Source organism: Tyto alba, unplaced genomic scaffold (genome assembly GCF_018691265.1).
Source record: "Tyto alba isolate M040663 unplaced genomic scaffold, T.alba_DEE_v4.0 Super-Scaffold_10, whole genome shotgun sequence".
In the NCBI taxonomy this organism is placed as follows: domain Eukaryota; kingdom Metazoa; phylum Chordata; class Aves; order Strigiformes; family Tytonidae; genus Tyto; species Tyto alba.
Genome location: NW_024881262.1, coordinates 6,653,719 through 6,679,978, shown reverse-complemented (window position 1 = coordinate 6,679,978; position 26,260 = coordinate 6,653,719). Strand labels below are relative to the sequence as shown.

The window sequence follows — 26,260 nt, the reverse complement described above, 5'->3', positions numbered from 1 at the left end:
TATCTATGATTACTAATCCTAAAACCAATATAAACATGTTTAAGTTTATTTAAATACAAATAGATTACGCTATTTATTTTATCTACTTTCCGTGACTTACTATGTAGCGTTAATGAGAACTTAATTGCAAAGCCCATCTACTCTTCTCCTCTAATCGCAGCCACTTGTCAGCGTGGCAGTACCTGGCCGTGTCTCCTATCCTGGGGGTGTTACAACCGCCAAGGTACCGTCGGACGGGGCGCCGAGGTCCGTGCGTGCTGCTGAGGCAGGACCGGCAAAGGGCGACCCGAGGAGCTCCTTCAGCCAAACTCCAGTCAGCAATCCCAATTCGCACGGGAACACTGCTGAGGAGCCCCAAACCTTCCCTTTCCCTCAGCTTGCAGACGGGGCTTCCAGCTCCATTTACCACGCACAAACACAGCCTGCAAAATTACACCGTGACCACAAGCGGGTAGCTGAAATGCAGGAGTTTGAGCACTTTTTCCACTCAACAGCAGCCGCATCTCCTGTGTCCCACAACAGGGGTAAACAAAGTAATTTTATAATTCCCTTGGCAGCAGAGGCAGAAGGCACCATCGACAGGAACGCGCTCTGCTCCAACCACACTGGAAGAGAAAAGCAGTTGCCAAAGCATCTAGTCGCCAAGAAAATTACAATATGATAGTCTTAATTATACTAATTGCGTTTCCTGGTATTGAGGCAGGATTAATATAGTACTTCTTATGCTAGATTTCATAAACACAATCGGTTTCAGCTTAACTCTTCGTAATTGTATTTCACAGTTCTTGCAAACAATTAGCCACCAATTATGTTCATTCCGTTTTGCAGATGACTGATAAACACCCCAAATATCAGAATTCTCCCTCAAGGGAGGCAAATTACTTCTAACTTGTTAAGTAATTTTAATGAACCCTCAGTGAATATCCTGTAGGCAAATCGCCCAATGGCACTTGCTTGCCATTTCCATGCTGTTACCAAAGAGTAGGAAGAACTTCCACCAAGAGGAGAGCCATGCTTGGACCAGCTTTGGAAAGCCAAGTAACAGCCTCGAGGTCATGAAACAACCATATATAGACATAAATAATATTTTTATAAAAACCATATATAAATATATATTTTCAAACATTTCTATAGTTGTATATATTTTTATATACTGTTATATATAAATATATATATACACACACAGACATACATACACACTTATGCACAAATACTTGGTTTTGCTCAGACTTGTTTGATTTCTATGTAAGTCTCACTGCAACAGGTGCTGGGAACTTGATAGGACAGATCTTACTATTTTCTTACTCCCACCCTACTCGCCATAGCATCGTCCTCAAACTCAAAGACTCTGGCTCACACAATTGAGAATGATGGGCATTGTGTTGCTGTCCCCTCTCCAGGCACAGCTCCAACATTCAAAACAATTCAGCTAGAAATGTCCAAAAATGCTATGATGAGACAGGATCATCTGCTGCGATAAAAGTATTATTTTATACTCTTATGACGGGGATGAGATGCAGCGGCCCAACCAAGATGGCCTTTGAAGAGACTGACCCTTAGCAGCGGCAGGCGCGATAGTCAAAATTGTATGGGTTTCTAGGAATTTTAGGCCGGATTTTTATAAATAACATAGTTTAGCCTCGCTTAACATGTACAGCACTTACAAGGTGAAATTTGGATAAATAGGGCACAGATAATTATAGGCCACGTGGCTGCTCACGAAACTTGGCTTGAAAACTGTATGGACAAAACAACAAGTATTTTGAAGTACAATAAAATGAAAACTCTAGCTTGGCCAGCATTGGTAGTAGAAAAGCCTTCCCATAGCATAACAAGAAAAATATACTTCACTGATAAAGCCACACACCAGGGTTTCTCTATAGGTTACTCGGCCACCTTCTTCCATACCTGCAGGGTCACAAGCCCTTTGCTTGCCAGGAGAAGAAAAAATAAACCTTGCAGATGAATAACTCGCGATACTTCACATGTGCATCAAGTTAACATGTTTCTGTGCTACGAAATAGTTTTTTAAAACCTCCTGTGTAGGATATTATCAGAGAATTAACAGCAACCCAGAGGAGAAAGCACCGCTTCTGACAAGTCACCTATGCTCAAACGTTCCCCCATCCCACCCTCAACAGAAACAAGAGGCATGGGTTTACAAAAAAACAGCCACAAGGAAAAAAAAAAGAAAAAAACAACAAAAAAAACCACCAAAACTGTTGTTAATAATATGACTGAGAAGTCAAGAAGTTATAAAGAATAATCAAACACAGCTTATAAACAAAACATTTGCAGAACCCTGCAGCTTTACATAGTAACACACAGGGGGTCCATTAATAAAAAAATAAATTGCACAAATTACAACAGAGAATTAGGTCTTGAGCTGAACACTGAAAAAAAAAAAAAAAAAACAAAAACCAAACAAACAAATAAACCAACCACTCATCTCCAGGCGTAGCTTGATTTTTAAGTAGTATTTGATGCTCTCTGACCCATAAAGAAATAAAAAATTAAAATTAAGTTTTGAGGTGTTTGAGTAAATCACAGTCTAGGTTAATTTGTTCTGATTATACTGTCCTTAAATGTATTACATTACAAATTCAGATTCTAGATATGTTTTTTAGATAACTATTACTGATACTACCGGATGGCAGTCTACAGCCTTCAAGGTTGTCCAAAGTTACGCAATTTCAAATTGGGTAATGTTGGTGAGGGGACTTTTTTCTTTCCTTTTTGTTTTGAAACCAGTGATGCTTCAGTTACAAAGTTGACTCAACAATTTGTTTCCCTTAATAACATCTATTTTTCATACCTATATTAATGATACAGAAAATGATCTATTGATATCACAGGCCCAGAACCCACCATATTGCAATGACTACAAGAAAATGCTGGTGAGGAAGGAATGAATAAGACTCTTAAGATAGGATCACACATACTATATCTAAATACAGAAGAGGTTAGGTTTTCAGAGAGTGAAAGCTACCCAACCCAAGAAACCTGGCAACAGCAGAATCAACAGCTGATTCAGATACAGCTTCCAGCAACCACTACAGTTTCCTTTTTTATGGTGGGAATAAATACAATTTAAAATTCAGCAAAACCAATAAACAATCCAATTCACATTCTTTACCGCTATGACATTTAAAGTGAATTCATTATTATTAATCCAAGATGAGATATGCTTTAAAATTAGAAATAATAGAAAATAATAAAAGCCTTGCAATGATTGTAAGTGACAGTGTGCTTCATCCACATCCCCAATCCACATCTCCTACCTCAGTTTCACAATTAATAGATAAACAATCTGCCCTGCTGCCACAGAAGTGAACATAGCGTATCTTCAGCCTCCCTCAGGGAGGGAATTTCATCTGTAGCTCCCTAAGTGAAGTTCCAGGTACAAATATTTCGAAATTGTTACTGAGCTTCTTTCCATCTCCCTCTTCATCCCTCAAATGGGCAACTCAAAAAAACCTCTGAATTTGAAGTCTGCTGCTTAATGTCTGGTTTCCTGGGTTAACAATCTGACTACATGGAAGGAAATGCCCGCCTTCACCTTTTTATAAATATCAAAATATTCACTACGCCAATTTCAGGCGGTCACAATGGAACATATGAAGTTAATAGAAGTTATAAAACTGGCAGAACCTGCTTGGTGGAGAAAATAATATTTCCTTCCTGCAAGGAAAAAGTTCTTGATACGCTAAAACACAGAAAGTAGATCATTAGAGGCAGGAGGAGCACCGTGTTGTACAGCACAATGGCTTCCCAGCCCCAGAAACTTGTGTTTTAAGAACTCAGCTACCAAATACACATCTCAAGTCCTTACAAGGCAGCAGAATCTGGTAAAAGCCATCAGAGACAACGTGTTCTCCACTGACTAGTCTGAACTGAAGAACAGGTGAAACACAACAAACTTACACTGCTCCCGCTTGAGGCCCTTCCTCCAAGGGATCGGAGGGTGCTAAGCCTATTCACAAGGACAGCCAGCAATGCGATCCACGAGCTTTGTAGAAGCAGCCTGCGGCAGAAACGACCTGGAGAATTAATTGTTCCTCTCATTTGGATAATATATTCTCTTTCAATCCAGGTTAATGCCAACTGCCACCACAGTTACTTGGGGTTTTGGCAAGAGGAACAGGCAGGACTTCAGTTACCAGAATTTAGTTTGCATCCTCCTAAGAGGAATGTCCCGCTGCGTGACCTACCACATGCATGAAGGCTTCTCAGATCTGCTACCCGAGACAAAGCTCACTACAACGAAGTCAGGATACCTGCACAGCTGTCATCTTTCTTGATCTCCTACTTCTTACTTCCTTGTATTTTCTTCCACTCCAGCAGACTGAAAAACTGGGTAAGACTTGTCTGGCAAACCTATACAAAGAACTATTTCTGGTTGTAACAGCTCGTGCTAGCTTTATTTTGTAAATGCCAACCTTTACCTAAGGCTGCGAATTGTATTGCACCATGAAGAGTTTTCATTGCATGTACAAACCAAACACGAACCAAAATCTAAGAGGATAAAGAATAGTAAGTATAGGAAACCAAACATCTGCCTGTGAGGAGGAGTAATGGAATTTAATAAGGCTAATGGAATAACATCTTGACTCTTCTGGTCAACAAATATAATTGCTTCAGATTTAGTAAAGCAATTATATTCACCTTTCTTACTCAGAACAATAGCTGCATTAATACACTTTAAAAAGACTAAAAGCACTGACTAATGTGTTTGCAATGTCTGCAGTCCAAGTAGACTGGGTAAAGAATGTGGATCTTGGATTTTTAAATCCTAACACCATTGATTGGAATGTAATGGGTCCTCACTTGGAGGATTATTTGCATTTGAGCAGGACTGACACTGACAACTCAAGCATTCCTGCAGATACTGACACACTCACACAGGTTCTCTGTGTTTTGGGGAAAGATCCATAGATATTGGGAGACATATAAAAATTGATAGCATGCTGGTATGAGACACTGCCTTCCCAAGTGCCATTCAGATTCGTTTGAATGTACCACACTTACTGGTCCTTTCAGACATATATATACACACACACACAAGTAAAATAAGGACAGACACAAACCCCAAATACAGGCCCTGCGTATTTACAAAACCAAAAAAAGTTTGAAATTATAGCCCAGACCATATGTTCTAACATTTGTCTTTAAAGTCTGCTGTCCTAATTCTAGAGGTAAACTCATTTCCAAGCAGCAGATCCTTAGGCATTCAAAAAAAAAAAAAGCATACAAAAATCTTCATTTTACCAGAGCACAAGCTTCATGAACTACTTCTCTGCTCATTTACGTGTTATTCCGCTGCGAAGCGGGACGCCCCGTTTTTATATGCTTCCAAACTGGAACAGTCGGAGCCTTAATTTAGTTCTCATCCTGCTGATGATTCAGCCCCTGCCCCTCTCCTCTGCCGGGAGGCCACGTCAGCAGGCCACGGCGCTGGCTGCCAGGCCCCAGCCCGGGCTGGCCGGGGCAGAGCCCTGCCGCCATGCCGCCCTGCCGCCAGCGCGGGCCCCGCGCTCCCCGGGACGGGACGGGGGGACAGCGGCCATCCCCCCCAGCGCCCCGGCACGCAGACCTCTTCCAGAGCACTCCCAGCTTCCCTGCCTCCGCGTTTCAGAAATACTTCCAGTTTCAGCGGTGTTTCTCTCCCTTTCTCTCCTCACAGCGTGTACTGTGAAACAGTCAACCTTTAGGATGTGGAAAGGTTTAGTCAAATTCAAATTTAGTTATGTGTCAAGGTGGTTCTTTTTTCTTTTGTCTTCTGTCAGGGGAGATATATTAAATAATAGCTACCGATTCACTATATTTTAACCTAAAGGGATTTTTAAAGGGCTAGATGTTCTATACAGCAAATCTACTAGTGCAGGTGCATCCTAGTCAAGATTTAATACTCACACATGCAAAAAAAATTTCCATGATTATTCTAAGCATTATCAGATTTAAAATGGAGAAGCTAAGATTATTCACACAGTAAACAAAGCATCCTACTGTTTACTTCTGGCTTCTTACATGATTTCCTATACTTTAGTGTAGTGTGCTAAAAACAATCTCACTGACAATAACAAGGGAAAAAATGTACTCTGAGTTCGCATCCCTTTGCTCTCTCTCCTCTTAGAAGACTTCAACGCAAGTTTCACAAAGTTATGGAAACATGAAAGTTATTTACTGCACGTGGAAGGAACAAATGATGCACAATCAAGACCTCAGATTTCCAAGGTGACTAAACACTAAAGGCCAAAGGACCCATATCTGAAAAACAGGTAGAGTCACCAAAAATAACACAGAGAATGTAAGGCTCCACTGCAAATTCTGCATTTTCTGGTTAATAATGGGGAAACAATGAGAAAATAAAATACTATCTGTTATGATTATATGGCTTGGTATTAACAACCGGCGGTTTATAGCTACACCTTTGAAAAATTATGGACATGGCTAATATCCCAACAGGAGGGGCACAACCAAACCCAGGTCTGGGGACAGGCCAGCGCTACCCAGCTGAGCTTGCCAACACACTGACACCACCCAAGCTAGGAAAGGGTGACAATGCCTCTAAAGGATGATATTGATTCTGTTGATGCAAAAAACAAATATTTTGGCCAATATAGCCAAGGTTGGTTAGACAGAAATTACAAACAGCAGCACGGGATTCTTCCCAATTAGAGGCTTCTACCACCGTTTTGTTCTGGAGGACGGTTGTGCAGATAATTCCTTGTTTGAGCATTAATAGAAATAACTTTAATAAATAAATAACTTATTGAAATGTGTTGATATACTAAGGAGTCCAATGGGTATCAGAGGCCTGACTGCTCCATCAAATATTAAATCCAAACACCAAGTACCACAAGTCAAGTAAGATGATGTAAACGAGTAGTAAGCATTACATTTTAAAAAATATTAGGGTGAAAAGAGCCCTTAATGGTAAAAGAGAATGAAATTGAGCTGAAGTTTAATAAAACTCAAACAAAAGCTATTTAAATACAAAAAGAAGAGCTATATTTTAAGACCACCACCACACAGACCATTTTGCTCAAAACTCTAATGACCAAAACAATCCGAACTGAAACTACATTTCCTACACGAAGTTTTCCATCCCCATGTAACCAGTCTGCACACCAGCACGTAGGTGGAAACGCTTTGGAAAAACAAGCAGAAACAAAATCAGAGCTCACCCTGCATTTCACCCCTCCCTTCCCTGACACAGCCAAAGCATGTCCGCCCCGTCCCACTCCCGTGCACCCTGGCAGACGTCCCTCTGGGAGCCCTTTCTGTGTCCCAGGAGCATGCCTGACCTCATGCAGACACCCAACTGGCATCAGACAGAAGACAGACACCCCAAGGAGGACATCGGTTCTTCTCGCTTTGCAGAATTTTATGTTCTGATCGATGCGATGCTTCGCAGCCTATTTTGAAACCAGCCATAAATTAGTTTCTTAAAACATAACTGAGGGTTATATTCTGAGAATTCAGCAGATAATTACAGAAAGCAAGCAGATGCCTTGTCACACCCCTGTGCTGCTGCACCAGCCTGGCCCACCTGAACCCCCCCCAGCTCCCACCAGCACACAGGCAGTGGCTGCCCTGAAGCACCCAACGCACCCACCCACCCCCCCCTCCAATTTCACAAGCTGTTCTTTGATTAGAAGTGTATTGCCAGCCTTCTGGAAACCTCTGCAAAGCAACATGGTTTCAGGTGCTGCTATTATTTCACCTCAGACTGAGAACAAGCCAGGTCCACTGATGAGCAACCCATCATCTGCCTCCACACCTGCAGAGCAATGGAGGGAGATACTCTCAGCAGCAGATGCAACAGGTAAGCTTGCAGCGTTATAGAAACAGCCAGCTACCTGAACCTGTGTTTTTTTGTTCAGTTTCCTTAGGCTTCTTTCATCCTCAATCTCTGATCTGACATCCACCAGTTCCCTCGCGTGCGCCATCCACCACTCTCATCTCTGCATCTCCATCCCCACCCAGTAACGAGCCATCTATCACTCATTTGCTTACACCATGTCCCATCTATTTTCAAATCTTTCCTTCCCTCCAAGAAACAGACTCACCACCTCATTTCCAATCTTATGCTAATGGAGGAAAAAAGAAAAAAAAAAAAAACAACAACTTTTTTTGGTTTGCTTAGACTAAGACTGAACAGCCTTATTTCACTGACATGCACACTCTTCCTACATAAATTTACAGCTATTCAGCCTTTAATATTACCCATTCCTTTGCATTACCACACCAAAACATACCCACCCACCAAATTAAGAGAATAATAATTCCAGGAAATCTTTCATTTAAGAAACCACTGCTAGATTTTTAGCATACCTCTGGCCTTTCTCTTGAGTTACTCGCTTTTAAAGCCACAGAAAAAGCAGCATTGAAATTTAATTCTTACACTTTTTAGAAGATAAGGACAAGCCAAGGCCCTGCAGGGCTTCAAGTTCAGCATCAATGGCAAAATTTTTGAAAACATCGCTTGAAACAAGTATCCATATTAGTAAACCATGTATGTTGATTATCCTGTTTTAATTTCAAAATGTAACCACCCAAAAGCAATTTAGGTCCTTGTCTGTTACACAGATATTCATGCTTAAACACAGCTATAATCCCTCCATGCCATTGCACTTCTGTATCTTATCCCTGAAAACATCACAAAAGCCCATTTAACTCAGAGCCTTGTTCACCTATGCAACTCTAGAATTAAAGCATAATTTCTTTTCATTAGCATATTTGTTTTCTTTGCATGCAAATTCTGTGCTTCACTGTTCCAAACCTAGTGCTGTGATAGTGAACAAGACAAGATACAAGTTTCAAGAGGGTATTTTCAACAGCATGGGCAAGACAGAATACAGCAGGAATTTCAAGTTTTATCACATATTTTCAACATGTGAATGACAATCAAGTTCAAGTAGCACCAGGATAATAATTTTGTCCATATTATTCACACCACAGTGTGCATGGCATCTTGGCATTATTGCCTTCCAGTATGAAAAAGCACTGGACAGATTCATGGGTACAGCTCCACTGCCCCAAACTATGCACAAACTCCTGGACTTTTAGGTAATTTAATATATGGCACGATTCTCATGCAGCAACAGAAGTTCCTATCAAAGATCTTAAGATATTGGCTAAAAATATCAGCCTTCAGTCAGTCACCAGGGAAAGACGATTTTCCTGAACACGTCCAATTCACCCAAAACCTACTTATTCTAAAATTCAGAAAGCAGAATAATTGTTTTTCAAATGCAGGGGGGGGCTGTTTCAGTTTCATTTTGCCCCTGATCAGACCCACATTCTCCCTGCCTTCTGTTTTTCATTTAGTGTGGTTACCCCAAAGCACCAGCTAGAAGGAATCTTTCATATAAAGGGAATACAAGGTCTACAGTTATAGCTGAGCAAAGAAACGGGTGAGGATATGCCTTGCCCTTGTCTTTGCCTTGCAGAACTAGCAACAGTCTACTCAGTTTGATGAAAAATTAAGTGGAAAAATGCAGAAAGGAAATGAAGTATTTAAAGTATTGATGTATTTATGAAGTATTTATTACCTGTCAAAACTATATAAAAAGAGCAGCTTTTAAAATACTGATGATACAGCACATATACACATTTCATCACTCAAAAGCACTGAATTAAGATTCTAAATCAGACATCTTTTAACCACCCACAGAGGTACACTTTTGGAGTTAAAGCCCAAAACTTAGCGTGGGTGGGTGGCAGCAGAAGACGAGTGAGGCTTTCCTCGCCTGCTCCCCAGGGATACCGTGATTTTCAGAAGTATACTAATACTTTGTCATTAACACGTACACGGTTGAAAAGGAACAAAGCCTGGTCATCCAATTGCACACAGACATTACGGATGTGCTGTATGTTTCCCCTTTATAACGCAGGCCAGGTGGCCAGTCTCGACGTTCAGCAAGAGCTCAAGGGTTGCACAAGCGCGAGCGTCCTGCCCGCCCGGGCACCCGCAGTCCCCCCGATCCAGCTTCCAGCAGCTATTAAAAAAAGGCTCCTCTCAGTTAATCCCCAGCATCCCCCTTCTGGATTCCTTCACTTAGTTGTCGTTATAAAGGTTATGTGAGCTGCTCAATCCAGCCCCCCACCGTGACCTGCGGGGGCTGGTCAGTCAGTGTCTTAAACCAGTCACCTCGGGCTACATGCAAATAGAATTCAGGAATGAAGACAGCACTTGATGTAACACATCACACATTCAATTCAAAGTACACATTTATTCCAGTTTGATAGGATTTTAGGGAGAGTAGTTTCTCAGTTGGGGGTGAAGGTATTTCAATTTTTTAAGTTTTCACTGACTATCTTACTGGCAAGACCCTGAGGAATTGGAAAAAGTTTGTGTATTTAGGATTTCTCCACTATTCCAAAACATTGGAGACTTTCAAATGTGCATCTATTCTTTCTGGTTTAAAACATTGATTACTCAATTAGTGGCTAATTACGCTTCAGGGTGTTTAAAACAAAGGATAGTCCACAGGGGGTTTTCCTAGTCTTTCTTCCAGCCTTGAGAAGACAAATGACTATTCACTAAGTCTTCTCTCCTGTTTTCCTATCAGTCCTCTAATACACATTATCCCCACCCATCCAAATACACTATAGCCATGGAGCCAAAGCAGATCCTGGATACAAAGCAGTGGTCCACAGGACATCCAAAACACACACCTGGAGGACAAACTGAAGATTTCAAACTTCTCAAAAAGCCATATATAAAAAAATGCTTTCACAAAGCAAAAAACAAAACAATCACTCTACGTAAGCAAAGTTAGCTGCCCCTGCAGAACAGATTCATGCCAACAGAAAGAGCAGCTTTCGTATATCCTGAAGAATTTAGTGTAACCAAGGCACAACATCTCAAATTTTTAATAACAGCATTCACTCCCTGAACTCAGGAGGATCACACAATTTATAATAAAGCAGCCCTTCATATTGCGAATATAAATGAATCCTATTTACAAGCACATCTTACATCATAACACTGAATACATGGCAGTAAGGAAAAAGTGAGTATCATCTGTTCAATGGGGACCTACCAGCTCACAGGCATACACACTGCCCAAAACAAGACTTTCGTGCTGCCTTAACTTAGTGCTAAAATTATTCCATAGCTTGCTAATCATAGCACAATGTGGGAGCAAAGGAAAATGCATCATTATTGTCTGAGTGCTGCCCCACATATAGGGAATACATTAACCTTTAAACATACAGAATACTCTATCACAGGGAAAAACAAGACATTTTAAGTTTTGTGGTGCAAGGGGGTGTGTAATTTCCAAAAACACTGCTCACAAAATAAGCCTGTCTTTTACAATAACCTCAGAGCACAGGAAAAACAGAACTGTCACGAATCCCAATCTTAGTCTATTCGAGGCTGATTACAGTTTCTTCCACAATAGATCACTATTAACATTAGTTACGTTCCACAACTGCACTGTGACCATAGCTTTACAAAAAGGAAAAAAAAAGCAACAACAATACAGTCAGGTGCTCTTCCATGTTTGAAGTGCATACGTATTTCAGCAATATAAATACTTCCCAATAAAGTAGGAGTCGAAGCTCTAGCATGAAAAGAATATCAGATTTTTCAGACCGAACTTAAAGAGTGTATACAAATAAACACATGTGCTTTGGCGGTCAATACTGCAGCTCTACCCAAAAAAAGAAGATATTCTTATGCTACAAATTCTAAATTAATTTTATGAAAGACTGCTGATGAGTACCAAACAAGCCCCATTGGCACAAACATGTTCAATTACTGGGAATGCAGAACCTGGAGATTTCAAGTTGCATTAATTTAAATACAATGTCTGAACAACAGTTTGAGCATGAAAAAACATTATAAATAGATGGTGTCATAATTATATTTGTAATGGAAATTTTTAAGGTACTAACCAATATAAAGCATTCATTTCAAATAAAAGGAGTAGCCAGCTTTATTCCTCTGTTAATTGCCACGTGGACTAATTCCTTACCACACAGCATGTTGGCTATAAATCTTAACAAGCAGTTTTAAATTGCTGCTATTATTGCTCATCAAGACCGAATAATCCTGGATGGTGTTCAGGGAGGCTTCTGTAACGTCTATCTCAAGCAACTATTAATTTGTCATTTCCATGGGGATGAAATTTCAAGCAAGAACCACCAACTCCTCCACTGTTTAAATGGGGGCTACAGAAAAGATGCAAAGAGTCTGCAAGATGGGAAATTTCAAACAGACATAAAGGACAAACCCTTCCCTGTGGGAGCGGTGCAGCACTGGAGCAGCGTCCCCCAGGGAGCAACCTCCATCCTCAGAGAGCTTCATGGCTCAGGAGGTGGTGGACAACGCGATCCACCTCTGACACTACCCCTGCTTTCAGCAGAAGGTTGGATAAGGTGACCTCCAGGGGTCCCTTCTAATCCCAAATTTTAATAAAAAGCTTAGTTATCCTTGAGCAGTATGATTTTAGTATTTGATGCAGTCTAAGAAACAGTCTTTGAGTAGATTTGAAATTCACAGTCAAAATAGAGGGGCAATTCACTAATTAAACAATTATTATTAAACTGACTGTTTTCCCCTATTAATATTACTTCTTTAGGAAAGGCTTTTGAATTAATAGCCCACTGAGATTGCTACTTCATGGTGTACGATCTGGAAAGGATGGGGGAGGCAACACCACCTACCATCCTTCTCAAAAAAATACGATAATGGCAAAAACTCAAAAAATATCACTTAGAACAGTATTAGCAGTAGAGCTACAGAAACTCTATCCCCTTTAAATTTTTATTTAATCTTCCTGTATTTGCTGTAGACAGCATTATACCTTGGGAAATACCTGCTTCGCTTCAAAACTGTATTTGCCACCAGCTAGAAAACCTCTTCACAGTACTTAATATACAACCTGAGAGGTCTTTTGTTGTTTCTCTGTTCAGATCTGTTAAAAAGATTTTGTGTGGGTTCTCTCTTCTGAAAAAGACATGCGCTTTTTATCATATTTGCACAATTTTACCGAGAGGTAAAACAGCAGTCAAAAGACTGCTTACATGCTTTTATTCAATATTACATAATTAACTGGCTCTGCCTCTAAAGAACGAATGTAAAAATCTGCTCAAGCCCAATCTGACTTCTCCAAGCACTCTGCAATGTCTGTACTTCTCTACTCATTTTCTATCCCTACTGATGCCTGTATGAAAACAAAACAGTTTTTCCATATATATCCACTTAATTCACTACTAGTTTTCAATCTAACTTGGGATCTCTGATTTGTATTTATTATTTCATTGTAAGGAAATAGACAGATGTATTAAAAATGCTGATAAATGACTGAACAGGAAAAGAAATCTCCTGGACTTGCAAGAAATTCATGACTCATTCCAATATAATGAAGTACTGTAACACTCTTAAGTGCTTCACTGTATTTTCAGAACTGCGTATCACGTTTTTGTGCAGATGAGAAAACAAGTTTTCCATAATCAAGCAACGCTAGTCCGCACATTCATGTATCCTCTTACCTTGGATGCACTGCAGGGTTCCATCCTCAGCCCTTATTGTAAAGGTTTCACCTGGATTAACTTGAACCAAAAAGACCTGCCAAAAGAAAAAATACATTTGTTTCACTGTGATCTTCAAGAATTGCATCTCCCCAGCCCAACAGTTCTGTTATCTGTACTTTGGAAGAATTTTAGAGGGGCAGGAGCGGAACAGACTGGTATCTTTGGGCACCAGCAGGATCTAAGAGTTGATGAGCATTTAGAGCCTACCCACTCATCTAAATTTTAAGAGCTGAAATAAAGATGTAACTCAGTTGCGTGCAGGTGAGGATTATGGCTTTGGGATCCACCACCAAACTCCTGACAGTGTGTTTAGCTTGGCCAAATGCTGACAAAGGACATGAATCTTTAGATCATTGGCACACGAGAGCAGGGAGCACAAACTCCAGGATGCAGCCCCAAGCCATACCAGGATTTCAAGTTCACAGGAATAGAAGTTTTTCACAGTGTAAGGGAAATTGATCCATTACATTTTTAATATTTACCCTTCGGTCCTACACGTAACAGATCTCAGTTAAGCAAAACCCACAGACACACACGCAGTTCAATAGTTGCACACAAAACTAATTGTGAACTATTTATTTAGTAACATACAATATTTTTTAAAAAATAGTGAAAGTATCACCCCAAACTCCCACTGCTCAATTCTGCAGATGATAGGAATTCTACAATGACCAGAAAGCACCAAAACACATCCCAGTTCAGTGTGTACTGTACTCATCAATTTTTTGGTGTCTAAAATCAGTTTTAAAACTTATAATTTAGATTTATTTCTTTAATTAAGAGTGTCACTGGCAACTAGTGATCATTTATCCCACACTCTTGCTGCTTGTGAAACTTTTTCTCAAACGATTTAAACACACTTCCGTTAACTTTGCATTGTCAGAAATTCAATCAAAATCCGGATCAATCTTGATATAAATTGAAAATTTAGATTTATATCTTTCTGTGAGAACACTCTAAATTTAGGTCTCGTCTTTATATTCTGGGACACCTGCATGCAGAATTTAATCATTCAATCTGGAAAGACAGAATTTGAATTCATGTTGTATTTCTGAATTCCTTAAACTAAATGCCTAAAATAATTATTACCTAGATGACCTTTTGAATTACAGTAATCCTACAGAAACCCATTATTCCAGCAACATTTTTAAAGCATGAGCTGGAAATCAGAAAAATGACACATGAAAGCCATTATTTTGTCTGCAACAATGATTTCCCGGGGAGTACAGATCAGGGTGGATCTGATCCAGCACACAGAGCACAATAAAAGGTTCGGGAAAGATAAGAGGCACAAAGCCATTCCATCCCTAATCTCTGAACATTTAAATTAATCAACATTTAAGTGACAGCATTTAAGGGCTCTTTTGCCATGAATAGGTGTGGATTACCCACAACAGGATACGGGCACCAGGTCAAAAGAAGCGCAGAGCAAAGCAGTGTCATTCGGTTTAAAACAAAACCAAAAAAAAAAAAAAAAAAAAGGCAAAACAAAAAAAAAAAAACAACCAGAAACCTGAACACAAAGAGGCAAAGAATCCTAAAAATATTTCATTAGCTCATTTTCATTATATGTCTAAATCAACAGCTCTAGAGCTGGTTATTTATTAAGAGGCTCGATTGACATAGACCAGATGCTCTAGCACACCATCACACCTTTGGAACAACTTGGTCCAACTCCTCAAAACCCATGCCCTAGCTAGAGTGACGTCTCATACACAAAAAGCTCAGCCTTCTCCCTGAAGCAAAGCACCGAGTTTAATGGCAGATGTAAGACTGACCGTGAGAGGGGGATTCCTTTTACCACGAGGCACACGTCTACCTCTGAGTTAGTTATCAGAAGGGTATGATTTACAAATTCCTTTTCAAGGAGACATTGCAAAGGTCAGTCTCTATCCCACGTGTCTGCGTTAGCACGCCTGTGGTTATGCTTTGAAAATAATTCCTTGGATTTCCACATTAAAAACCCCTTCTCAAGATTACACCCCCAATAACAGGTATTGCTTATGATGGTCAAAATAAAGCAGCATTATCCTTGCCTAATTACACAGCTTTTTCACACAAACAAATTGTTCCATCAACAAATTTGTTTCCTCAAGGGCAGTGGCCACCATGGCTTCGTCCCCCCATCATGAGCCTGTAGGGAGAGCTTGGGACTTAGATATAGTAGCTTCTATTAAAATGTTTAAAGTAATAATTTACTGACAGTTCCCAAGTACAACAGCTTAAAGATTACATATTTATTTATTAAAAACAAAACAAAACAAAAAAAACAACAACAACAAAAACCGCAACAAACGCCTCAGCATTCCTTACTGCCACAAAACATGGGATTAAGTTGATCAGAAAGCAAAATTGCCCGTTGTGTGCTGCAGGATTACAAATCAGCTCTGCTTGGCCTGTCTGGAGTACAGACTTGACTATTTTGCCCAAATTTTAACTACAGCCCAATAAAGACAAGAGTCCACTAAATATTTTCACTTGGGATCTTGTTTTGAGGTTGAACATCAAATACTTGGAAAGGATAAAATGATAATAGTTTTCAACCTTCAGCTGTGCAATTGAGCCACAGGCCTTTTCAAATTATATTGCTGCTACGAAAAAGTGCTTTATTCTGTCAATCAGTGATTTGTAGCAAGTTCACCATGGTTTTCACCTAAAATCCAGTAAAACTAATCCTGGTTTCCCAGGCTCTTAAGTCATTCAGCTTCAGCGATCATAAAATTGTATTGGTGAAATGTATATGATTTGTGCCATCTCATCTCCTAACACTTTACAAGGCTGAAAGCTATAACCAATCTGATCTTATAGATATTTGGACACTTAAATATATACGCAAGCACAAAGATCTTCAAAGCAGGTCAATGAGCTTGACTTCCATTAAACCAAGTACGTCTTTTGCACCTAATGATGGCAGCCCCACCAGGTCTGCACTGTCAGGGTAGTGTTTTTCAGTGCCAGTGAAGAAGGGACACCAACACTGGTGAAATTCATTCACTTCGGCAAAATTTCAGAAAAATTAAGAGGCAAGGAGCAAGCAGAGAATCCAAGGTCCTGTGCTGACAAGGGTTTGTGTATAGCTGAAAAAGAACGTCTCCTCAGCCATTTCCAGCTATGCAGGGTTTCTCAGAACAGTGAAGAAATCAACCTCCGGCCTTAGTGGTACAGAAAAGCACATTGTAAAACCAGTAACCATCAGTGCACGTAACGGACTTAAAAGTTATACTGCAGGCAAGAACTGCATTGGAATAAAGCACTATAGCTGTCATTTCCTAAAATGTATATATATAAAAAAAAATCTTTTAATATTCTGAAGATATTAAAAGACATTCTTCTGCACTGATGCTCTAACTAGCTACCTTTGGAGCAGAAGAAAACACTAACGGGCTGTTGCTGGGAGAAGGCAGCTGTATCAGGAGCAAACCAGGAATAACCGATGTGTGATTGATGTGGGTCAACACTGGAGCAAGGGCTGGACGCCGAGCACATGAGCACATGTACCCGAGGCGGCCTCGGAGCCACGAGCAGCCATCAGGATGCTGCTCCTCGGGCAAGACCCTTCACTTGCCCCCCACTGCAGGTAGACACCCCACCCCCCCTCTTCCAGAAGGCTGCAACCCAGCCCCAGCCTCTCCTCTCTGCCTAAAGTCGGGGTACTGGGGTTTGCCCCCCTAATCCACCCCACCACCCAAACCCCTCTGCCCTCACCCCACGCCTCGTGTAACCCCCTGAGAGCCTGAAATCGCAAAACACCAACTCACGAGCAGCAGAGTTGAGGTCAAACCACTAAAGCCAGCACACATCCAGTATCAGATAATGGGCATCTTCCAGCCAAAGCCCCGATTTGTCCCAGTTGCCTGGGACAAATAATATCGAGGCACACCGTGACTTCTTTTGTTTATACACACTAAGTATGTCAAACTAATTCAAAGATTTATTTTTCCCCAAGTCCTCTTCAACAACAAAACCATATTCTGCAGCCTGGAATGCAGCTCTTCTCTTTCCTTTCCACACAAGGGATCTTCATGAGAACGCCTTGGTTTTGAAGCTTTTAATTAAAAATCTGAGGAAAGCAATAAAAAAATCTAAAGAGAACGTTGTTATTTTAATGAAAACAAACACAGATGATCTTTAATTGCCCTATGTCTCTTCCAATATTCATCATCCCGAGTATGCAGGTTTATGAGATGGCAGCAAGAGGAGAACTAGAAAAGTCACTTTGAGCCCCCCCACTGCTGCCCAGCAGCATCACGAGGGTGCGGTCCAACCTCTGAGGACACTTCAGCCCAGTTTCAGTCCCCCAGCCTCCTCGCATCCAAAAAGGTGGAGCTTGTGACAGCTGCAAGTAGGGTGTCAAGCAGCACGATCTCAAGGGCTTTTTCTTTTCCCTGAAAAGTACTCAGATATTTGCTTTAGCAGTTTAATCCACTCAGGGTTGAAGCCCAGCCTTACTTGCCGCATCCTCAGAGAAAACGTGCTATCTCCATAACGCACTTTTTTTGCATTTATTTTGCACTTAAGAATGTTACTATATTTAAAGTCATGTTTGTTAATACTGATTAATGTTACTAAGTTGCATAGTTACTATAAATATTTATCATCACACACACACCCAATTTGGCAGTAATTGCTCTATGTCCAGACTAAGTTTTCATGATGAGCCAAATGCACATCACTCATGTCCCATTTATTCCTACTATCCGACACTCATGACTACTGGGACCAGGGGAAGAGACTAACGAACCTGCCAGCAAAGTCTAACACAGGCTTAAAGTTCACGTTCAGGAACATAAACTATATACATAGTGGGTAAAGGACCAAGGGCATACGCTTTATGTATTTTATATAGCATTGCTTTATTTATACAAATGGTTTTCAAGCACACAGAAGAAAATTCACACTCCAAACTGGCCATCATCTCCTAACTGCTTTGCCGCAAATCACCTGTGAGTGCAGACCCAGCAGTGAGTGGGATGAAATTCACTTGCATCCATGTGATGCAATACAATCCAATGCTTGCTTTAAAATATTTCCACTTCATGAGAACCTTTTCCTTGCTAAGGTCAAACAGCCACTCGCAGTGCTTTGTCTTATCAAAACCCCGACTTAAGCATTTTCCCATGTGGTGAATTTTCCCTTCCCTGTTTAGATATATCACACTTCATACTGCTGGGGGGTACAGCATCACAGGCACCATCCGGGATCCAGCCACAGGTTCCCCACTGATGCTTTAAATTATCAAAAACTATCGTATTTAAAATTTCTACAGTGTGTAACTTTTGGAATATATTGTACCCTTGGGGGGAAAAAAAAAATAATAATAATAATAATAATAAAAAAAAAAAAAAACACAGCCAAAACCCCAAAATGCAGAATCATCACTTGGGTTCACTCTCTATTCTACTTTAGAAGACCATGCTCCAGATCACGATCAATTTCCAGCTCTGTCCTGCATGAAGGACCAAAGAGCTCACATCTCTCTGTGTGTAATATTCTTCTCAGGAATGCATTCCTCCTCAGCCATACAGGAGAACGTAGGATAAATACTTTCAACTTCCCTTAAGTAAGAAAAACCAGGGAACATACTACATCTTAAACAATAAAAGAGTGACTTAAAAATTAATATTTGATAATAGCGTTCTGGGTTTAACTATCCTTTTTTCCATAGGACAGAAAATAGAGGCATAAAGCAATTCAGTCAGTTTATGATGAGTGTTGTTGATAGCAAAGCCCACCAGTGACAAATCCTGAACCTCCTAATTTATTGCAAGTTAAACATGCTCCAAACAAGCAGTAAAAAAAGAAAAATAATAAAAATTTAAATCTGTATATCTGCATAACAAACTGTTCTGATAAGCAAGAAAATGCTAAGATTCATGAAGTTTTAGCATATTTTGTGTTTCATTGCATTCACCAAGAAACATATTTGTGAGAACAGTCTCAGTGTTTGCCCACAAACATCCTTCAGTTAAAATTCCTTCAGAAAACTTAATTCTAGAGACTCCGGAGATAGCAAGCACTGCCCATGGGTTAACGTTGCTAATGCTACTTGGCTGCCATTTGTTCTAGTCTAAATATCTAAGACAACTGAATCTGCTTTAAAAGTCAGTATATTCAGCCAGAAGGAAATATCATCATCTTTCATCTAATAGACATTTTTCATGAACTGATGCTTCTCAATTCAGCTATCCTAGATGTGTACCAGTTATAAACCTTTTTCTCCTTGAAACAAGCCTCCCATGTGCAAGTATCCCTCCCTCTCCCCTAAAAGGAGATTTCCTCAAGTATATATAAAGAAATTCCAAGGAAGTATGAAGGAATAACTCTAAATTTTGTCACAAAGTTCATTCACTCAGCTCAGCTGCTGTTCAGGTACAGTATAAAAACCAAGCTAAACACTTTCAAGCTCTTGCAAGGTACACAGACTTCTTGTACTACAGGAAGGTACCAAACCTTGTTCCTCATTCAGACCTGCTCTTGTCTCCCTTATTCAAAGTGTGTGACCCTAAAAGACAAGAACAAGCACACACAGCACTACATACAGTGTCTGGGCTGGAGCCAAACAGTGAAAAAACAGGGTTTGGTAAACACACCTTTACAAAGAGCAAGCAAGCAGAAAACTTGCTACATCATTGCAGGTGCAGTGAGCTAACCAAGCCAAAATAAAACTTCCCAAACTACATTGCCTGGCATTCTGTATAGACATGCTACTGCCCAGCTAGCTGCCCCTCCACTCTATACTCCAAGCTTTTTAGAGCCTGCAGTGGAGTATCTACAGGAAATCATTGAAATTCTTGAACCAAAAGGTTAATTATCACTCCCTGAATCCCCACAGGAGTTACAAGCGGATTAGAAGCAGAAACAGAATAAGCAGCAGCTCTGGAAGGGACATGAAAGCATTAAATACACTCAGCCATAGTGGAAATTAAGTGTGGTAAACGGAAGGAAAAAAAAAAATGCCAGTATTAGAAATGCAATTTTGGGTAGTCTAGAGAAGAAGGATTACTGTCAAGCAGTCAGAGACATTCCCAGCTCTGCCCTAGACAGCTCTGAAGCACTTATCCCCAGGAAGATAAAACAATTTAATGTTCCTATGCAATTGTCTTACAATACAGGACTGTTTACCGGCAGAATTGCCTCTTGCTCAGGTATTTCACCAGCTCCAGTCTGCTCTTTTCTACACGTATAAGAACCCGTCTTTTGAGAAAAGCCTTTTCTCTGAAGCTCAGAGTTTCCAGGTCCAGCTTACAGCACAGCTCTACTACGCTGGCATGGCTGAGGCTTCCCTTATCCACCAACATGTAAGTGTGAGCAACAGCGAGTGCACCCAGAGCATCTCCTCAGGAGCAAGTACCACCAGCTCCGAAGCACAGACCTCTGCGCTGGCCACACTGCTGTCTGGAAAACTCCACACCAGCTCAGCTACGATGCCTTCTTACCGCCAACTTCTAATCGAGACTGTAATTACACCCTGGAAAAGCACATGTCCTTATCAACCTAGCACCTATTTATGGAGTAATATAAACCACCTTTCTTAAGGAAGTCATTCTTAGTGAATCTAATCTGAAGGCTGTTCCTGTCTTACAAGTAACTAAGATAAATCTCTTTCAGCAAACATGTAACATTTGCTTCTACATTACATAACAAATCAAGTTAAGAACAATTAACGTAGTCAATCTGCTGCTACTACATGCAAAGATCAAACAAAGCATTTATTCAAATTTCATTCCATTTTAGAACTGTATTTTTAAAAAGTGAAGATGTCAAGTAAAGCTTTGAGAGGAAAATGCTAATTATAAAGCATAAAGGCAGCTAAGTTTTGCTACATATGAGAGCAGATCTAGAGCAGAGGCCAAAAAACGTCTCACAGAAGAATGGTATTCCAGCTACCAGGACTTAAAGAGATAAGGTGATGAGGTCTACCAGCATCATCCAACAAACGTTTATGCAGAGAAGGAACCTGGCCTATTCTGAAAGAACTATTCTGCTGAGTCATATTTTCATAGCACAGCACAAGCAAGAAGTAATGCACTTCCAGGACGTCAGCAATTCTTTTTACTCTAAAACATTAGATAAACCAGGCTAAAGGCAATGGAGGCATCTGCCAAGCAAGGCTGCTGAATCATCACTGGTGGGGACATTCAGGGATTGGACTTTGAGCCCCATCTCAAATGAGGGCTCGGAAGACTTCATTTATTCTTTCTGCAATACAGAAGGACCCACAAGACAATCTAACCTGATAAATGTTTCCCAGCAAGGAGGAAAGGGCATATTTAAAGAACAATTATTCTATCCAGTATCAGTAAGATTGTTCCTTCACTTAAGCATAGTAATATTGGGCTTGGTAAATAGAGCCATTAAAAGCTTTCTTTTCTGTTTTTTTCAATTTGAAGCACAGTGTGCAGAAATGACTTCTAAAAAAATAAATCACAGCAATGAAAATCTCTATCATAATGAGAACACAGATAAGCGAATACACTTAGAAGCTTACAAGAAAGCAGGAATTATTCTTCCCCTTGAGGTTGGTGTAGCTCAAAACACAGCTTGGAGGGAGGAACAAACGATCAAGGGAATGAGAAGTAACAAAATGACATGTATTGACTCATGAAGGACAGCTTATTTCTACCTTGGTTAAAATACTTTGCTGAAAGTCTTTCCTTCCCATCACGAAGGAACCAAACTGAGTAACACAGAAAAATTGCTAGGGTAGATGTTCTACAATGAGAAATTAGCCCCGGATGACACATTTGGAACCTGTCAACTACCAGCTTGAACCTCCAGGCAGTATCCTGACATGAAGGCATCGTTAGGGTCTCATAATCATTCTACCTACTTCTGATCAACATCTCCCCAAAAATATGAAAGCAACTATAAACTTCTCTTCCTTCAAAAGCCCACTTAAAATTAATTTCTGCTTCTTATAGTGAAGCACAGGGTAATACATAGGACTGCCAGGACCAGCACACTTAAGGTAAGCTAAGAATAGAAGACACCACAGGACTCTTGTCTTCAATTCTCCATTTCTTTCCTTCTCTCCCTTTTTCACAATCTCGGTATTTTTGTTCTAAGTTCTTAAAATCTCATCGGAGATACCAGGAAGATGTGTGGAGAACAGCTAGCACAAGTAAATCACGAGACTTACTTTCTGAAAAACCCTCAAATATGTAACATTTATAGCCATTATTTCAAACCCATTATTTTAACTTCAATGAACACACATGCAAATAATCACATTAAATTTGATGGTACGCTTAAAGCATTGCTTTTAATGTCCTTCCAGCATAAGGGCAGATTTCTACCTTCCAGGAAGTACTCCTTAGTGCTAGGGAAAACCACCTTCCCCATCTTCAAAATTCCTTGGTGGCCCAGAAATACTTTATTTAAACCAGCCATTTTCTGCAAAGCTCACTGACCTGCTGTGATCCATCGCCATTCACAATATGAGGCATCATGGCTACCTCCCCGTTCAGCAACGGTGGCAGCTCCAGCGGAATTTGGTCGGTCATCATCATTGTGACGTACATTCATGGAGAATTTTCCTCAACGGGCTTCCTGCAAGAGAAGCATCAGTTAAAGACCCTGAAAAAAAAAAACAACCTCTGCTTTAGAAGATCACGGGCATCCATGTGTCTTTTGCCATGAAGGTAGCAACCCAAGGAGGACACTTGTTTTGGCAACAGGGCATATGTGAACTTGAGGCACTGAACAGGGGTTTTAACTGTGAGATCAAGAGCATGGAAAGTCAAGTTTCCATGCCAGACTTCCAAAAAAACAACTAGCCAGATTTCTGCTCTTTCCCATGATTATAATCCCTAGTCCTCATCGCACCGCTGAAATAGGCAAATTCCGAGACGCTGAGGGAGATTTGCTCTGTTCCTAAAAACCACCATGCTGCTTGCTAAAACAGCTCTTGGAACTACATCATCTCTGTGGTTCGGGTGTTACATCAGTTTCACTCGATAGCCACAGTTCAAAGCCAAACACCTTTATTTTCTTTCTAGGGCCCTGTAAGCAGTGTGAACTGCTACCTATAACAGAAAAAACAGGCACCTGGCTTCCATTTAATCATGATCCAAAGGATTAAGGTTTCTGCTGGAGCAAGAGGGACAACCCAATCCCATGGTCTGAACACCCTGTGCTATACAGAGGACATCAGATCTCACTTAAGAATTTGTGAAGAATCACATATCACTTCCAGCACACCCTCCCGCTTTACAGCTAATTGATGTGATAGGTAAGCATCACTAAAACCACAGGGAGATTGCTTTGTGAAAACAAGTCTTAATTCAGCATTAAGAGTACCATCATACTGTTTTATGGAGCAATAATCCACTTCTTCAGTGAATAAGATAGATGACCTAATCACGTAACTTATTTAGAATTCTGCACAAGAACTCCTAAGCAAAGCAGCCTTACAGGTCCAGTGCTGATCAGTCAGCCTACTTAGTATCTCTCATGCCAAAGAATCCCAAAGTCCTCCTGAATAATTTCATACACATTACAAATTCAAGTTAGGAAAAAAAAAAAAAAATGTTGTGACTTAGGTGGCTGTTAACATCCAGGTAATCGGCTGGAACAAGTCTACCAGAGTATAGAGAGTGGGAATTTCTGGCAAAGAGCAACGAGGAAATTACTGCTCACAAGGAAAGTGTTGTGAGACCTAGTATTTACATGGACCACTTGACAAGAGAGCCATAAACCAGCAGTTTAAGTCATCTCCTCCAGAGCAGACGAAGGGCTGAGCCAATCTCACCAGGGTTGGAGCATGTGGTTCCATGGATGCTGCAGGCTGCAAACCTAACACCCCCGTACCTGCTCTGCCCCTTGGTGCTGCTAGGCTTTATATTTAGATTTTTATTTTTTTTTTAAGCTTAACAACTAAACCAATAGTTTAATTGAAATACACTCTCTTCATTTTCATCAACCTCTTCCAGAGCGCACCACAATCCCATCACCTGCAGCGCGACTTGGTGATCAGAAACATCAGCCTGGCTGGGAGCTGGTACTCTAGCTGCTGAAGAGGACCACTCCTGTGATTTAAAAGTGATGGCCATGCCCACACGGACTGAATCACACCTACCCTTTCATTCTTATCGCACAAGCCCCCTTCACATCTAAGTAGTACTGGAAGACTAAAAGCGTATTTGTTTTTCAGAAGACATGCAAACTCAGCCCTGTTACCTCCAGCCATACATCTCAAGATCAGCATTTTAATTTAACTCAGTACCAAATTTAGCATGACTCTCACAGCTCTTCCCGATGTTCTTATCCACATGAAATCACTTTTCTAATCATCACTTCACTGAGATATAAACAGAGGCAATCTATTTTCATCCACCTTTAAATGAAATTCCTCTTTTTATTTGAGACTCAATTACAGGGCAGAAGCTCTCAGAAAGCTTGAGCCACAGTTGTCAAGAGGATGGCACATCCACAGCTGGGCTTCAAGTCCCATCTCCTGCCTGCATCAACTGCTTTGTCCCAGAGTCTGGCAGTATTTTAGTCCTATTGTCACCACTACCCTGAATAATCTGCCCTGCAGCACATACACCCCCCAGCAGGAAGGAATAAGGGCACTTGCTAAACACCCCTGTAGCCCGCAGGATCAAGCTCTCTCATCCAGCACAGTGACCAAAGCCTCCCTGGCTTCGTCATTCCAAGCTCTGATCCAACCATTACACGAGCTACAGAAATCCATCCCAACAGCCCAGAAGCTTTGCCCAATGCATTTTCCCCCTGAAGTCTGGCAGTATTTGGAGCTTCTTCCTAAACCTTTTGTTTCTCATTACTTCACAGTCTCGGGTTTTCATTTTGAGAAAGATCCAACTCCACAATCAATACTCATAGGTGTTGGGTTTTGGAGATGGAGGGGAAGGAGTCGGGCAGTGTGATTTGGCTTTAGGGGGGGGGGTGTGTGTGTTGTTAAAAATTATGAAGAAGAAGAGAACACGTTAGTTTCTGAACCATTTCTTAAATGCTTGGGATGAAGAAAAGGACTGAAAAAGCCTAATACTGAACATCAGAGTTAGCAGCTGTCAGTGGAAATAGACTGATCTAGCCAACAGTCAGTTGTACCTCAAACTACATTGGTTATACATGCAGTTACACATCTATAGTTTCTGTGTATGTTCATATATATATATTCCTATATAAATGAATAAATAAACATTATTTTAAAAGAATGCAATGATCATGGGAACTATTTTAAACCCATGTAAAACAATACCTCCCTCCCCTAAATAAATGACACATTCATGTATTCCCAATCTGAAAGCCCCAGTTTTAACGGGAGTTTAAGCGTCACTCCGATGCTATTTTCTTAAGGAAAAAAAGCCAGACTGTAGCTTGAAGCTACATATTTTCCTAGTAATATTTCCATTCCAGGCACAACAACCAATATGTTGACATTTATTTGCTACATGTCATTATTTAAAGTTTTACAGCTGCATTCCTTTTGCTTTATTAATGGTTTGTCACTACAGCCATGTCTACACTTGCCTCACTTTAAAGGGGGGGAAAGAAAAAGAAAGAAATAAAAAGGGCTTCCTTTATTTGTCAGATCTGGTGCAACCCCGCCAGAGGTAATGCCAGCAACAGTACTCGCTACAGGCATTCTTTTAAACCAGTATTTCACATATATGAACTCCATGCAGAGTTAGATGAGACGGGTTAAAACATCTACCATGAGACTGGCAGACTTCACAGCAAAGCC

The 26,260-nt window shown here is 40.5% G+C and overlaps 1 protein-coding gene across 1 annotated transcript in view; it reads right to left on the bottom strand.

Moving 5' to 3' along the window:
* FNDC3B (fibronectin type III domain containing 3B) overlaps positions 1-26,260 on the bottom strand; it is a 209,189-nt gene that overhangs the window by 146,603 nt on the left and 36,326 nt on the right. The window contains exons 2-3 of the mRNA XM_042798938.1: positions 22,962-23,100; positions 13,510-13,585 (exon numbers count right to left, since the gene is read on the bottom strand). Of these exons, the coding sequence (XP_042654872.1) occupies positions 13,510-13,585; positions 22,962-23,072 (187 nt within the window). The 5' untranslated portion in view covers positions 23,073-23,100. The remainder of the gene's footprint in view (positions 1-13,509; positions 13,586-22,961; positions 23,101-26,260) is intronic.